Here is a 16728-nt window from a genome sequence, read left to right as displayed (position 1 = left end):
TTCCTTCTTAACACGCCGGAGAACTTCCCCAATATGCTCTGAAGCATCTTCCAAGTTTTCAACACGAACCTAACCATGAAGTCAATTAAAACATAAGCCATTTCAAGTTCTGGATTTATTAATTAACAATAAAATGTCAAGGTTAAAAGGATCATTAGTAACGTTGAAATGCCACATAAAATTCTTTCATTGATTAACATCAAAGTTGGCCAAAATATAAAACCCAACGAAAGAAGTTTCTTTCTAAGAGGCTTAGTTAAACATAGTTATTTCAACAAACAATAAGTATTCTGAATACTCCCGTTAAAAATAGTGACAGGAAAAGATAACATTTTAATGTCCAGTGAATCCTTTATACCAAACATCAGATATTTGAATCGACTAAAAGTAATATGCAAATGATGTTCCATGCAACAGAATTCTGTCATATGGGAAACACAAGCTCAGATTGACTTGTTCAAAGAGAATCTGAGAAAAATACTGGAACCAATTTGCCATGGCAATGAATAATCCATACTTAATTTAGATTCCTTATACAAATGAAGATAATCATAATGTGCATGGCCCGATCAAAGGTTTTCTCAGTGATTCTATGTTAGTTTCAATCACAACAATTCAAAGTTTCATACATGAATGCATCATAGCCTTATGCCCAATTTAAGTTATGAAAATTTATAAAAAGGAGCATTATCAATTTAATTAAGTGGAAGAAGTATCTTTGAGAGATAATATAAAAAGGAGCGAATGCATAAAATCAATTTCGTCATGTTGAATACGTGAAACAGTTTTTTTTAGTTCAATAGAATGCATAAAATCCATTCTCACATTCTATTGAATACGAAAAACTATTTTTCACATTTTATTGAATGTGAAAAATGATTTTCCTAATTCTATTTGGATCAAATTTTTAAGTTAATATTGGAAATATAGGAAAGGGGTCTTATATCATTTTGATCTTCCTTTTTACCTAGATGTTAGAGTTCCATGGAACTCATACTCTAAATTCCATCAATTATTGATCAAAAACATCATAAGAAGACAAATGACTAGAAATTCCTAAAGGTTATAACTAATATCCAGCTCTAGTGCTACTAATTTTGAATTCATTATCACCGGCGTTCGAGGCGAAGAGACCGGCGCGCGCACCACCACTAACCTTCACCTTGACCCTTCTCAATCTTTTTTCTAGAAATAGTCACTCACACATGATATTGATGATCCTCCTCTTACTCTAGTTAAAGTAATAAGGAATGATAAAAGATGGTGGCTTTCTTCTTCTTTTGTAGCTCTTGTATATCCTCGTGTGTTAGCACAAAAGATGATTGCACCTTAAAACTATTGGATCAAGAAAATCAAACAGCTTTAGAAGGAGAACAAAAGAGGAGTTTATATATTCTATGCTGACTTTTCCCAAAGCTAACTCTTCATACACAACAAATTGATGCTGATGACCAAGAATGGATAGAGAAAGATTTGATTAAGTGAGGAAGTTATAATTACAGGGTGATTTATTGAATTAAATTATATGTTAATAGAGGTTTATATATAGCCAATAGAAAAGAATATATTAATAATAATAAATATCAAAATATTATATTTACATGTGCTATAATTTTAATGATTGTTACAAGATCTAATGTTACAAAAATTTTATTCATCAAATTCAACGTTTTTTTTCATTTTTTTTTCCAAATTTAAATTCATTTAATTAAGCCATATGCAAATTTAATATGGTTACTATAATATATATACATATATTTTTTAATTTTTATGTGGGATAATTTTGTGGTCATAATATCAAGATATTTTTATTGGTTTGAAAGTTTAGTGATAAAGAAAATTTAATGAGCTACTTTTAGTGTATATTTAAATTTATAAATTATTAATTAATTGTATAACTCTCACAATAAAATGCATAATTTTACATTTCTACCTTGTTTACTGTTTTAATAAAGCATTAAACTTTATGTATTAATTTGGCATTCTTTGCTTTAAATAGATATGAAAATATTTGATGTATAATAAAATACTTCTTAAAAAACACTTGTTAGAAAACAATTCAGCCTTTTAATGTTAGGAATTTAAACTTTATTTTGCCTATGAAAAACTTCATCAAAATCTGGAATTTAGAGAGACTTTCATTTGAAAAATAAAATAAAATAGCTCCAAACATTTTAATATTGCCTAAAAGGGGAGATAAACAGCAAAAGAGTACAAAAATGATACATAAGAAAAAGTATTTAACATGTACTACATTGATAAAGGATAAGGAAGAAAAAGTCCTCCTAAATCTAGGGTTGTAGGTTTCCAACACCTATTGGTAAAGCTGACTCTCTCTCTCTCTCTCTTCCTTTATGTAGATTATTCTAGAACATTCATACTTATTTAATATTAGGCTACAAAGGTTGAATGTATCATAGACGATGGGCGAGAGAGGTCAGAGGGATCGTAGTAAGTAGAAGAATGTGATCAAGGGGACCGTAGTTGGGCGATAGAGGTCAAAGGGATCTAATCGACAGGCGACTATAGTCAAAAGGACCATACTCAATGGGTAATGAAGGTCAGAGGGGCCATTGTTGAGCTACAAAGGTCAAAGGGACCGTAGCGGGTTGGCGGCGGTGTTCGAAGGGAACCTTTTCAAGCGGCGAAGGTCGGAGGAACCATAATCGGTGGGTGATTCTGGTCGAAAAACCATAATTATGCGATGGAATTCAAAGAGATCATAGTCGAGCAACTGAGGTCGAAGGGAACATTATCATGTGAAAGAGATTGGAGGGATCGTAGTTGGGAGATTGAGGTCAAAAGACTGTAGTAGGCATATGATGGAGGTTGAGTGGAGACCCAACGTGTAACGCCCCAAGATCTAAATGGAGAAATGTGAACATACTTTCCTATACTTCTAAGAATTCTTTTTTCCTAATTGGATATTCTAGCTAATCATCAATAATATCTAAATAAACATTTAGAGTGCACAAACTATAAATTCCATTCTATTCCTCAAATAATTGTTTATAATAGTCTAGATTTTAATATTTCCAACAAGATATATTTAAATAAGAACTGCAAAATTATGCCGCAGTGCCACCAACAAAACTCTCAACTCTCTCAAACTTCTTAGGTTCCATTCCTAGCACCATTACAATACCACCAGGTCATAACACTTTCATCAAAAACCTTTTTTTTTTTTTTTTTTTTTCATTTTTCCTGAGAGTACAGTGTTAGACTGCCAAAACTCTACACCAAAGCGCTCGCAAAGAAAAATTTATTTGACTCCTAGCTTTCCTTAGTCTCGGCCCGCCTTCCTTCATTCCTCTACAATACATTCAACTAAATAAGATTATATTTACAGTTACCCCATCACTTTAAAATATAATTATGAGCAAATAATTACCTATATTTCTGAGAATGAATATTATACGACGATGGTGGTCAGATGGATGTCCGACAGCGATGGTTCGGCGAAGGTTTAGCAGCAAAAACAAAGCTGCAAGGGTTCATAGGCAATGGTGCCTGGGTAGAGCTATGGTATTCTTCAAGCCTTAGGGTGATCTTAGTCTACCCAAGGTCTAAGCCCCCTCCAAAAGTCTCTCTCATGTGAGAAGTAAGGGGTCTATTTATAAATTTTTGAGAGGATCTAGCTAGAACAAACTTGAAGTGCTCCATCAGATGACTTATATTGATTCCCTCAATCAAAGAGCATTCATCAAACATTTTAAGTGCTTCAACGGTGTTATAATTAAGCATTCTTGGGCTCATTGGATTCTTCTCGTTGAGCCACTTGACTGTACCAAGCATGCTATATTTGGATATCATTTGGTTATGTAATTAATGATTTATGCTTCCAAAGTATTCTTTGGGCTCATTTAGACTCAGATTGAACCGATTTTGGGTTGTTGGGTATGTCCGTTTCAGATGATCAATTTGACTATTACTTTATTGAAATCGGAGTTTGGCCTAAAATTAATTTTGGAAGTTTCAAACTCATATATGAATCAAGATTCATGCTTGAGATGATTTTTGGTGACATATCAAATCAAATCAATCATATATTTGATTTTAATAGTTTAAATATAGTCTAATTAGTAGAAAATTGAATCTATTTGTTATAATCAAAAGTAATATAATACAAAGTTATTTGGTGAAGCAAAATTTTAATATTAATAAGAAAAGATTTAATTTATTTAACAAGCAGTTTATTAAACATATTCAACATACATTTAATATAAATAAGAAATATTAAATAAAGAATATATTATTGATGAAATAGTTAGTAAGTAAGTAAAATATAATATAACTTACTATAACATAATTATAATAGAACTTTATAATAGAATCTATTTTGTCGCATAGATTACATGATTATCGTTTTTGTCATAAACTATTCTTAGACTTACTATTAGGGGTATCAATATTTGACCCTATAATGCCCAAAAAATTCAAGTTAAGGCAAGTTTAAATTTTCTTTTTATGTTAATTGAAGCATATGTTACTTATGAAGTTAATTGTATATGCATAATTAGTATAATTATAACTGTTACATATGTCACAATACGTACTTTATTTCCACTAGAGCTTCTACATTCCACTAACCACGCCATGAATTGGCTGGATTAGATCCTACGGCTCGAAATTTTTGGGAAGCATGTAGTGGGAAAAGTGATAGAGATTAAAATATAAAAATAATATGAATAAAAAGCATAAATCCTATGGTGGGCTGAAATTTCTCTCAGTAATGCAGCATTAGCATTCTTCTCCCATTTTCCATCAACTCACTTAGTGTGCGAAGGAGCTTGAGGCCATAAAATGCTATGGGACGAATTCCAAAAATATTTTCCAGCAAATTAAGGTAAGGTAAATTAAGAAAATATTTTAGTTGGTGATTGAAAATTTTATTTGGTTGAAATCAAGTGAAGATTGTTGTTTAATCTAAGTAGGACTACTACTTTTGGTGTTGTAATTAAATTCAAGAAATAATATGGGAAGTACTATTATTTGTTGATGTTAGTTAAAAACAGGTTAAGGCTAAACTAGTAGCAGAAAATATTAAAAAAGAGGACTTAGAAGGAAAGGAAAAGGACTTTATGGAATGAGAAAGAGTGCAATTGAGATTATATACAAGAGGAAAGGAAGACAAAGTCTAGGAGAATAAATTCCTAGCAAGATGAGATACCCAAACGAGATTATAAAAATTAGCAAATGTTTTTATTATTGCACTTGATCTTTATTATGCTTACGGCCGCATGTATTTCAATTTATTTTAATTTATTTTGAATGAATATGGACAAATTTATATAGTAAAAATACAGCAAAAGCACAACAGGAAAAAGGACAGTAAAAGCGCAGCTAAAGGGTAGCAAAAGGGCAGCTAAAACGCAATTATGTCATCAAAGCATATGTCATTATGACTAAAAAAGATGACTATATAGAAAGTGAAATAAGTTATATATGAGGGATATGCCTGCACAAGTAAAGACGAAAGACGCGATGAGATAAGGCTACACCATCAATTCTAGAAGTTGGAAAATTTGACTCAACCCTGAATTAGATAACAACTTTCATTTTAAAAGTTGAAAAGTTGGACCCAAACTTGAAATGGAATGCTAAAAAGGTTCAAAAACTTATTGTCATCATATGACTTGTTTAAATGTATTGAACAATTTTGACAAGATGATTAATATTGCTTATAAGCACTTTTAGGCTCAATATGACATATCAATGTGTTTTAATTATGTTTATATTTTTAAGCATTTCTTAAGTATTTATTATTATTTTTTATAAATTGCTTGTGTATTTCATTGAGCCTACCTCATTAGCAGTGGTTATACTATATGGAAGGGGAATGAGCCTTTGAGACAGTAAAAAGAGGTGACCATTCTTTTGATATAAATACATTTCGGGTGTAAACATGATCTAAAATGATATTTGAATGCTATGTGTACAAACTTTTAGTTATGTGAGTAAATTTTAAAAGTTTTAGTTGAGCTTTATATTTACTTCAATTATATTTGATATTCTTTAAGGGACCATATATGCTTCACATTATTAGTTATGAAATTAGATAGGTTGGATAGTTATGAGAGGCTAAATAATATCTTTTTCTCACTCTATTCTAAAAGTAGTGGCTCATAATAGGTGTTAATAAAAAGGAATCGATTTAGATTTTCATTTTCTGTTATACTCCAGATTGACTGTTAAGGAGTAGGCCAAACTGGGGTGTGACAGACCCGACCCAAAACCCATTTGGACCCGACTTAAAAAAATTTAAGGTTCGGGTATACACATGTTTGTCAAATGGGTTAGGTTCAGGTTTGATTTCCGGACCTCTTCCTAAAATTAGGTCGGGTTCGAGTTGACCCAAAAAATCTTGAATCAACTCAGAATGACTCGGATCCCGCACACCTGAACTCCCAAAATGAACCGGACTCTTGAGCAATCGAGCCAACCGTGCCCTCACTCTAACCTCCAATACCATCACTCGAGAGAACGGGCTCGTAATATTGTCGATCTGTGATGATCCCGCTATCGCAGCTGCTCCCGACATTCCACACCCGAGCTCGCCCACGTTCTCCATGTATACAGCCACGCTAGCATACATATGCCCTCACCGGCCTGGCCCACACAGCTCTTACCTTATTCCCTGCACACGCTTTCGCCTGCTATCTAGGTGGCTTTGCGGGTTGGCATGCCGGGTCAGGTTTGAGTCTGGGAATCAAACATGTTTTATAAATTGGGTCAGGTTTGGATTAGGCAGGTTAAAGGCAGGTCAATTTTCAGTTGGACCTAAACATGACACGAAAACTTATTTTGACACGCCTTTTTAATTAATATACCTTTAATAATTTATATATCTAGAAAAATCATCTTCAACGTGTATGAATCTCGATCCAAATCTAAATTGGAGATTTCAAAATTAAATTTTAAACCTTCCAAACTCTTATTTCATCAAACTTATATACAAATTGAACATCTCAAGGATATGAACCCAATGACACCAAATTCAGTCAAATCCTACCCCAAATGGGCTCAAATCAAAGGACCAAGGCTTATTTGATTTCTTCAAAGCATTAATTGGATGACTACATAATATTAAAATATTAAATTCTTACAGTCAAATCGAGCAACTTGACGAGACCAATCCAAAGAGCCCAATATCACTCACTTCAGTCATCACTAAAGCACTTAAATGTTCAATAAATATTCTATAAATCAAGGGAATCAGTAGGGTCATCGATGAAACACTCTAAAATTGCCCTGAATTTTCTTCATATTTATAGAGCATGCCACGTCTTAAAAACTATAAATAGACAACATTCTTCACATAAAGAGGGGAAGAAGATAAGGAGGATGAAGAAGGAGAGAACTATGAGGCTTGAAAAATCCTGGAGCTCCACCTCAGCAACATTATTAATAAGTCCTTGCCACCGGACCACCATTGCTAGACTTATAGCTGATGATCATCGTTAAACCTCCATTCAATCATCACCATTGGCTCTCTAGTTGACCTCTACCATCTCTCTCTATATATATACTACATGACCCCAAAGACTCTCTCAGTAGGTTGCTTGGCCAAGAAGAAATTGAAAGAGGGGAAGAAGAGAGGGGGAAAAAAGGTATTTGGATCATATTTGTTAGCCATTCTTATTACATATTTTGTCTATTCACTGTAAAATTTTAAAAAAATCATTATTTTTAATTTACCCGATAAATTTTAATAATACTATTGTCAAAATATTTATACAATATATATCTATTATAAACAAAAAGTTATGCGGTAAAAATATGATGAATTAGGACAAAATATTGTGTATCGATTTGGGAGAATAAATCCATCAAACTCAAAATCATTAAAAACAAAAAGTAGATTTCATTTACTTACGACAATTATGTAAAATCTCTGAATATTTTTTAAGAATGAAAATAACCCAGATGCCCTTTTATCCGCTCCCTCTCTTCTTTCTCTTCCCTTTTATCTCTTTCTTCCTCAACAAGTCACACAAATGGAGATGGTTGGGTGGGTTTTAGTGCTTAGGCTTAGGATTAAATATAAATAAAAACTCAATTAGTGGCCTAAAACCACAGTGCCTGTGTTGCACGTCAAATCAAAAATTACTACATAACAGAGCATCAAGCATCATTCAAGCAAATTTTGGCGCCGCAATGTTCAACATTGCCCTGCTCTAGTTCAAACACATTTTATTTTTTCACATTCTCACATTTGTACTCAAGCTTAATCATTAATATACCAAGCTTTTAAAATTGTGCTCAAATTTATTCAACAATCTAAATAAATGAATGTCAATGATGCTTGTAGAAGCATTGAATTTTTCATTAATTAAATTTGTTTATTTGTAGATCTATCTAAATGCACCCCTCCCCTTAGTGAGAGAATTTAATCTTTTTAAACATGCATGAATATTATTGTTGATAAATATGTGAAATCTATTATTAGAAGCAACATAAGCAAAAAAAAAGTAAATCAGAGCATAAAATGCAAGAATTTTATTTAAATTCACTATCACTTAATTCATTTTAGAGGAAACAATTTTTCATGCAAGTATTCTTTTGAATCCAATAACTAAAAATGTAATTAACAAAAATGAGCACATGAAATCTGTGCCAAAAATAATTTTAACTTTGGTGAGTAACTGAGTATTATCTATAACTAACCAGTTGGAGAATATAAAGAATTTAAATTGTTAAAGTTTGTTAACAGCCAGCTTAGAAATTCAGCTAATTAACAGATAAAAAATTAAAAATCACATATTAGCAATCGGCACAATATATAGCCGTTAAAATGTCCCTATTCTTGCTCCACGAAATTTAAAATTCATTAGAAGACAATGATCAAAACTACCTCGTGACTCTAATCGTCATCTTCCTCCTCGAAGTTGGAATATTCCGATAAGACCTCGTCCTCTTCATCATCTTCTGATGCACTCTCACTACTCTCTACATACACAGCTCTGGTTCTGTTCTCCCTCTTCGGCCTCGCCTTTGCAGCAGAATCCTCACGCTGTGCTTCATCAGAAGCTCCAAGAGAAGAATTTTCGCTGCTGCTACCATTGATTCCAGACTTGTCTAAGAAAGAGCCGCTTTTCTTGTTGAAGGGAGATGGCCTAATCTTCCTCACTTTCTTCTCTGGAGAGTCGACAGCATTTGTTGCAGGCGGCAAAAGTTCAGAAATGAGCTTCTGTGCCAATATTGGTTTGATCTGTCCCTCTCTTTTCTTCGCTGCGATCGTTGCTTTGGCCTTCGTAGCATTTGCTGGCTTTCTTCCTCCACCAGCTCCTTTCTTCCCTTTAGGGACCTTGCTGTTTTCAAAATCTTCATCATCGGTATCCTCATCAGACACAACTGTCATGGCCTTCCTTGCAGCCGCAGCTCTCTTCTTTGGTCCTTCTTTAGCTGCAGCAGCCTCTGGCATAGTTTCAGTCTCCATGGCTGTAAAAAAATTAGAATTTTAGGCTTTTCTTGATAACAATGTTTGAGTACCGTGAGCCAAGAGATCATACCAAGCCTTTCTGGGGAAGAATCAAGATTGTATGCTTCCAGTCTTTCTTTGAGAGCAATTAAATCTTCATCTTCATCGCTTTCAACAGAAACAGGCTTGAAAAATGACATGTAATGTGTAGTTTAGCTCATAGGAGTAGTGAACGACATATCATACAAGAGAGAAAGAAATTACTACTAGGAACAAACCTGAGATTTGGATTTATTTTGGCGTCCTTTAGGTTTATTCTTAGTTACCTCTTGAACAGTTTCTGCAATTAGGTATTCCAACGTTACTAAGATAAACCATGAGATAACTTGATAATACAAGAGACGGTATTTGTAAAGTAATACCAGAATCAATTGCAATTGGTTCAGTAGCTGCTGAAGGCTTCGTGTTATTCTTTCTTGGCTTCTTTGGTGCTTGTTTAGCAGCTGCAGCACCACCATTACCTGCTTTTGCCTTGATTTTTTTCCTCATTACTTCAGCTTCAGCATCTTGTCTTTCTAAGTTCTGCTCAAGATGCAGGAAATATCATGGGGTAGAATAAGACGACCTAAATAGTAATATAGGAATAAATAAAGACATGGTAAAGGATTTGAAAGCATTGGGGAAGGACTCACATCTAGCTCTTTATCTAGAGCATCTAAATCTTTGATCCATAGTGAACTAGGTGTGGAACCCCTCAATTCCTTCACATCATTTTCAAATTTCTCCTTCTCAGCGCAAAGTTCCTGAACCTTTTCCCAGGTCAAGGTTCCTATAGCCATGGAGAGTAGGTAGTCATAATCACTCGGCTTCACTCCACCTTTAGCAACTTCTGTAGTCTCCTCGGATTCTTCAGTTTCTGGTGTGGCTCCAGCTATAGCTACATCAACGCCCTTAGTTTTCTTTGGGAATGGAGTGAACCCTTTCTCTTGTAGCTCAAGGAACAATTCTGCCCTCTTCCTGTTGTTAACTATGATCTGACCTTTAACAACACCAAGAATGAACCTGACTTTGTTGTCCAGCTTTAACAGGTCCAACTCAAGATTATCCAGCAAAGCTTTCTGCACAAATTTGGCACAAATTGTTCTCATTTGCATGTGAAATCCTTTATTGAGTTGTTAAATTATTCAATGTCATCTTACCTTCCTTTTCTCATAATATGTAATCCTTAGATGGAAAAACTCCTCAAGAACTGTAAAGTTGATTAAGAGTTAGGAACATTTATAGCACATAAAATGACATACCATGAGGATAAATACTCACTTTGTTCTGGTGTATCATATTTCTTAATGACTCCCTTGTGGTCAAAAAGATGCATATTGCTAGTGCTGATAGTAGTAGAAAGTTTAAACTTTTTCTCAAGTCCCTCTTGCTTTGCCATTATCAAGTTCTGCTCGGACAATGTAACCTCAAAATGCACAGTGGTGTCATCATTGTATTCTCTATAGTCCTACAAGATCAGTATTGCTTAGCAAGGCATAATGATGCTCATCCAAAATGATTCAACATATCTGAACTAGTTTTTTTTTACCTTAATAAATGGGTCCTTAACTTTATCAGTTCCTGTCACCAATGATTCCAGAAATTCCTTGTAGTCCTGAGTCCATCTTCGAACTGGAAGCTCAGTTATTGTTAAAGTGTTGCTGTCACTCTCCTCTATGATGCCAGTGACAGTGTAGGTAGCGCCAGCTTCCTTCACTGCTGTTTTCTCAATTAGGCCCTGATTGTATTAGGAGAAAAAAATGTCATTCTAGATATTTTCTGAAGAAAACCTCAACTTATGCTTATGAAAAAATGTCATCTTTACCTTGAAACCGCGATACCATGGATCCATTGGCAACATTGGCTCATCATTAAGCAAACGCCTTACATTTTTTACAATATCTCTTGGATTATAATTAGGAATGTAAGAGCTCCAACCAGTACCAATTCCCTCACTCCCATTTACTAAGACCATGGGAATAATTGGAACATACCTGCAGGTTAATTGTAGTTTCAATAATAATCTTATTGCTTCATAAAGCAATTTTTAAGTTTCAAAAAATTTGATTTTTGAACTATAAAAAAAGCCGCCCCAAACGAAGCATAAGCCTATGACAAATCAATTGATAATAAATAAATAAATACCAGGCGGGTTCAATTGATTGCCCATCCTCACTCATATAGTCAAGAATAAGATCATCTTCCTTGGGAAACAAGAACCTGGTCATGGGTGACAACTTCGTGTAAATATACCTGGCACTAGCATGGTCCTTGCCTCCCTGAATGCATATACAAGAGAAAAGAATATATCAAAATTTATATAATAAACTAAAAATAACATAGATAAAATATATGAACCATCTGATGAAGTTTTATACTTGGTGCCGAGTTCCAAATTGCCCATTTGGCTGCAGAAGATTGATATTATTGCTACCTACGAAATCTTGGGCCATTCCAATTATAGTACTGGCAAGACTTTGTTCGCCATGATGGTAAGCTGAATGCTCAGAAACATAACCGGAAAATTGAGAAATCTGCAAATAGTTGAGATTTAGTCAACTTGAATGAATTTGAATATGAATAAACCATATTTACTTAACTGTTCTGTTTTCTGACCTTTGCTTCCTTGACAAAGTTCCTTTTGAAGGAGCAAAATAGAATCTTTCTTTGGCCAGGTTTTAAACCATCAAGCATGGATGGAATAGACCGTTGCAAGTCTGCCATGGAGAATAATATCAGCTCCTTGTTGACAAAGTCACTATAGCTAATAAGTTTTTCGTTCTGATCCAGGTAAGTTCCAGGCTGCAGTTATAGGAAAGTAAATTTCAAGGTCTGAGAAAGTTAAAAGTTTTTTGGTAATGGCAAAGAAAGACTATCTCCTATTACTTCAAATTGCCGCAGCCAATTTTTCCTGGCTTCAATTTTCTTTTTGCTGAATGCAAGCTCTATAGCTTCTCCGTCCTGTTCATCAAACCATACAAAATCTTTCTTGTGCTTTTGAAGATCTTGGAAGTACTCCTTTCCTTCTTTGGATGTGCTAGTTCCCAACCCCTATGACCATTATAAGTAGAAACCATTACAAACTGTATAAATTTCTATGACAGTACGTACAGGATTACAGATTAACGACGCTTGGAAATGCAGACCTTATAGTACTTTATAGACCAGCCACTTGCATTGCCACGCAAACTTTCTTTCCAAGATTCATACTCAGGCATAGTGTAAAAAGACAAGACCTTTCCTGTTCTGTAAGTTGCCTGAAATATCAAAAATAAAAATGTAGCAATATCATTTTTTTTTTCACATTTCAAAGCTCCAAATCAGATTTTTATAAAATGTATAGGCTAACCTTCACAATTGGTGTTATGAACTCTACCAAGAACGAGGGAATTTTAAGCAGAGAAGGCCAAAATGAGTGTATGAAGTTAATCAAGAGCCCCTTAATGTGAGAGCCATCATGATCCTGAAATTGCAAAACAAGAATGATAGGTTAGAAATGTTAAAGCATTCACATATCTGCAGACAGAAGGCATAAATTATGAGTTCATGTGGAACCTGATCTGTCATTATCATGAGATGACCATAACGTAAACCCTTGACACTTTCATACTGTTTCCCTTGCTGCAACCCTAGAATTTGCTTTATATTCTGGATTTCAGCATTCTCCATTATCTGCTTATGACTTGCTTCTCGAACATTGAGCAATTTACCTCTCAGAGGAAAAACGCCATAATTGTTTCGGCCAACAACTGAGATACCAGCCATCTGTTACAGGTAAGACAGAGAAATGAGATAATTTTCCCTGAAAAATACTAGCCTATGAGGACAATTTCTCTCATAAAAGAGGATCATAATTTCAATTGGTTTAATAAACATGAAACACATACAGCAAGAGCCTTGGCTGAATCTCCTTCAGTCAAGATCAATGTGCATTTCTCTGAATTCTTTCCTCCAGCATCATTAGCGTCATCGAGCTTCACAATGCCAGAGATTTTCTGCCTTTTTGTTCCATCTGTCTTCTTCAATTCCTTATTCTGCTTGAAATCAGCCCATGAGAGAAGACTTTCCACAATTCCTGATTTAGCCACTGCAAAAAGAGAAATTTAACTTCATTAAGTGCTGAACCAGATAATTTAACATCGCAATATGAACAATTACCCTTCTTGAGAAATTCTTGTGAAAGATCGCACTTTGACCCGAAACTTCCTTGACGAGTGGTCAATGTTTCCTTAGTTTGCGAGTCAAATGCAGGGTTGTCAATGAGGCAATTGACAAAGACCCAAAGATGATTCTTCACATTATGCGGCCTGAGGTTTGCATTCTTATTCTTTTTGTTCACAATGCTCATCACATGACTAGCAATTTGGCTGGTGACATACTCAACGTGTGTCCCTCCCTTAATAGTGTTAATGGAATTAACAAAGCTCACCTGGTGAATGGAAACCAAAACAAAATCATGATCTATTGAACTTATGTTACTACAATTGATAAACAGGCATTTAAAGTTCATTAAGTGTTCTTTCAAGAAACCTGTTGAAACTGCCCATCAGTGAGGCTTACACATATCTCCCACCGATCATTGACTTTCTCAGCAATCCTAAATCAAATTACACAAAATTCTGATCTTGTTTAAGTTGAGAAGAATTTAACCGCAAATGAAATTCTTAGATATTTTCAAACCTTGGAAGGGGCTCGGGTCTAGATTTGGAAGCAGATTGGAGGTAGAGGTTCACGTAATCAGCAAAAGTTTTAACAGGTAATCGTTTCCCGTTCAACTCAACCTTCACGGTCTTACCCAATGTTCCAGCTAGATCAACAACCCTCTTTTTCATCAGTGCAACCACATCTTCTTCAAGATGGTCCATATTGAACTTCAGCAGGTCCGGCTTGAACGTAACCTTAGTCCAATTCTCTCCTTCCTTGCATTTGGTAATGGAGGGCTGGGATTTGGTTCCCATGTTTCCGGTGAACACCTATATTGGAGAACTCATTTGTAAGAATATCATGAGAAAGAATTAGCATCCTGAACCAGTACTTGGAGTGTAAATCTTGGTAATTTATTTATGACAAAGATCAGCATTGTTACAAAGCTAAGGTCCTGAATTTGATATAAATAGATTTAGGGTTTTACCGCGGCACTCCTTGCAGTAAATTACATAAAATCAAACAAAACGAAATCTAAATAACACCATATTTCATATAAAAGCAAAGCAAACAGCTATACATTTCAATTTCAGCAGAACTTCACGGATTCAAATCAAACATAATTTAGGGCTATCATGAAACGGATTCTTAATATATATGATTGATTTCTTAATTCCCGGAGGGGAATTTTAGCACATTCGATGATCAGCACATGCCAAAATTATTAATTCAAAGATAACTGACACATTTTTATCTAACCTTGTTCCCTCCATTTGATTGCTACAATCCTGCAATCCATAAATTTGCTTTAGTTTTGCATCGCCTCTACATTTGTATATTGTGATTGCTTCTTTTCTCTTTTCTCAATCGCCCAAGAAAATGAAATTTTGTCTTTCTATGGAAGGCTTTCTGCTCCTCCAATTCATATGGAATGAATTGAAAAGTATTTGTAATCTTGCCAAAATTTATAAAACAAGGGAAGTAATAATACAGAGCTGCATATTCAGCAATATCTAAAGCCTAACTCCCAAAATCTGAAAGCGGGAACCATCTTCATATCAACGTTCTCCGATACCCTAATAAGAGAACGTCTCAAGAAGATGATTAGCATAAACCCTAACCCAGAGGGTGAATCATCGTTCTATTAAAGTCTCATAAAAGAAATCTCAAGACGACTGAGATCACAAATCCTAACCCAACAGGCAGATATCCTCAGAACTAACCAAGAATTCACAAGAACTCAAATTACTAAAAAAAAAAGAAAGAAGCTGATTCTTTGACAATTGCCTAATATATATACTTACAACAATAATCTATTAAAGAATAAATAAGGAATATATAGTATAAATTATATTACATTTATACAATTATTTAATAAATGATGAATTAAGAAATTGAGTTGTAATATTATTAGAAAATGTTTTGGAATATTATTAATAATTAATTAATCTTGACTTGTATATTATTATTTTGTTTATTGTTACTAAAATATAAATTTATATTAATAAGGAATATATAGTATATGCTCATTTCGTATATTGTCTTTAAGGGTAAATCCACTCATCCACCTGAGTGAGCATCCTCATCTATACAACACTTAACTTAATATTAAGCTTCTCTTTTAATGGTCAATATTTTGCACCATAGAGCAGGTCTCACCAGCATCTTATAGAATTTTCACTTAAGTTTGAGAGGGACTTTTCTATCACACAACAAGCTCGATACATTCCTCCACTTCAATCATCCAGCTTAAATTCTACTGATAATATCTTCATATATTTCATCATCACTTTGAACAATAGATCCAAGATATTTAAAATGTATACTCTTAAAATTTAGTATAAAATATAAATTTAAATAAGTAGTTATAATATTACAATAAATATATATTCATTTCTTTAATTCATGCTATATTAGTTATTCATATAGATATATCTAGTGTGCAATAATGATTTTACGTATTTGCTCCTTTTTAAATTATCTACTAAACATGCTTCTTCTACTTAATTAAATTAAAAATTTGCTTCTTTTTTTAAATTTGCCTTTAATCGACATGTGTTAGAGAAGTAAAATGATGTGTATAATTTGGCAAAATTATAATAATATCTTTTTTCTGACTATTTTGTCTACATATAATTAATGAGAGAGAAAAGATTAAGTTTTTATTTAAAATAATGAAAATTATATCAGCATTGATGACAATTAAAGCGTCGGCTTTCTATTGACCTAGTTAGTAGAGCAAATGCATTAAGAAATGTATGAGGATAATTAGAGGTAGATTTAAAAAGAATTGATAAGAATTATTAGAAATGACCTTTGTTTATTAGATTTGAATGAGAATTTAATTTTTAATTGACATAACGGAGAAAATTGATATAGCTTAAAAGGGATATTTTCTAAGAAAAATTTAGCCCAAAATAATCTTTTGCAAATTTTGTCACTGTAACGATAAGACTAACATTGGTAGCTAGTCCACAAATCTTTTGCAAATTTTGTAATATTAGAGTTGCCAAGTTCATACATCTATAAATATTTTCAATTTTAGAGGAGAAAAAGTCACAAAAATAGCAAAAAAAAATGTAAAAAAAAAAACAAATCATAAAGATTCAGGCTTCGTTTGTTTT

General features: G+C 33.6%; 1 protein-coding gene across 1 annotated transcript; it reads right to left on the bottom strand.

The window, feature by feature from the left end:
• Positions 1-8670: 8670 nt before the first annotated feature.
• On the bottom strand, positions 8671-14429 carry LOC110114510 (DNA topoisomerase 2). The gene is made up of 20 exons (XM_020847426.2): positions 14141-14429; positions 13991-14057; positions 13619-13889; positions 13348-13547; positions 13016-13225; positions 12810-12923; positions 12607-12717; positions 12347-12511; positions 12077-12262; positions 11839-11994; positions 11606-11739; positions 11286-11454; positions 11010-11198; positions 10742-10928; positions 10621-10670; positions 10114-10539; positions 9844-10003; positions 9700-9761; positions 9513-9606; positions 8671-9441 (listed from the first exon to the last, which is right to left on the bottom strand). Exons 1-20 carry the CDS (start codon positions 14416-14418, stop codon positions 8864-8866), a joined length of 3807 nt encoding a protein of 1268 aa, XP_020703085.1. The 5' UTR covers positions 14419-14429; the 3' UTR covers positions 8671-8863.
• Positions 14430-16728: the final 2299 nt, after the last annotated feature.

The sequence above is a fragment of the Dendrobium catenatum genome, unplaced genomic scaffold (assembly GCF_001605985.2).
Source record: "Dendrobium catenatum unplaced genomic scaffold, ASM160598v2 fragScaff_scaffold_1608, whole genome shotgun sequence".
Classification (NCBI taxonomy): domain Eukaryota; kingdom Viridiplantae; phylum Streptophyta; class Magnoliopsida; order Asparagales; family Orchidaceae; genus Dendrobium; species Dendrobium catenatum.
This window is presented reverse-complemented; position numbering and strand designations above follow the sequence as displayed.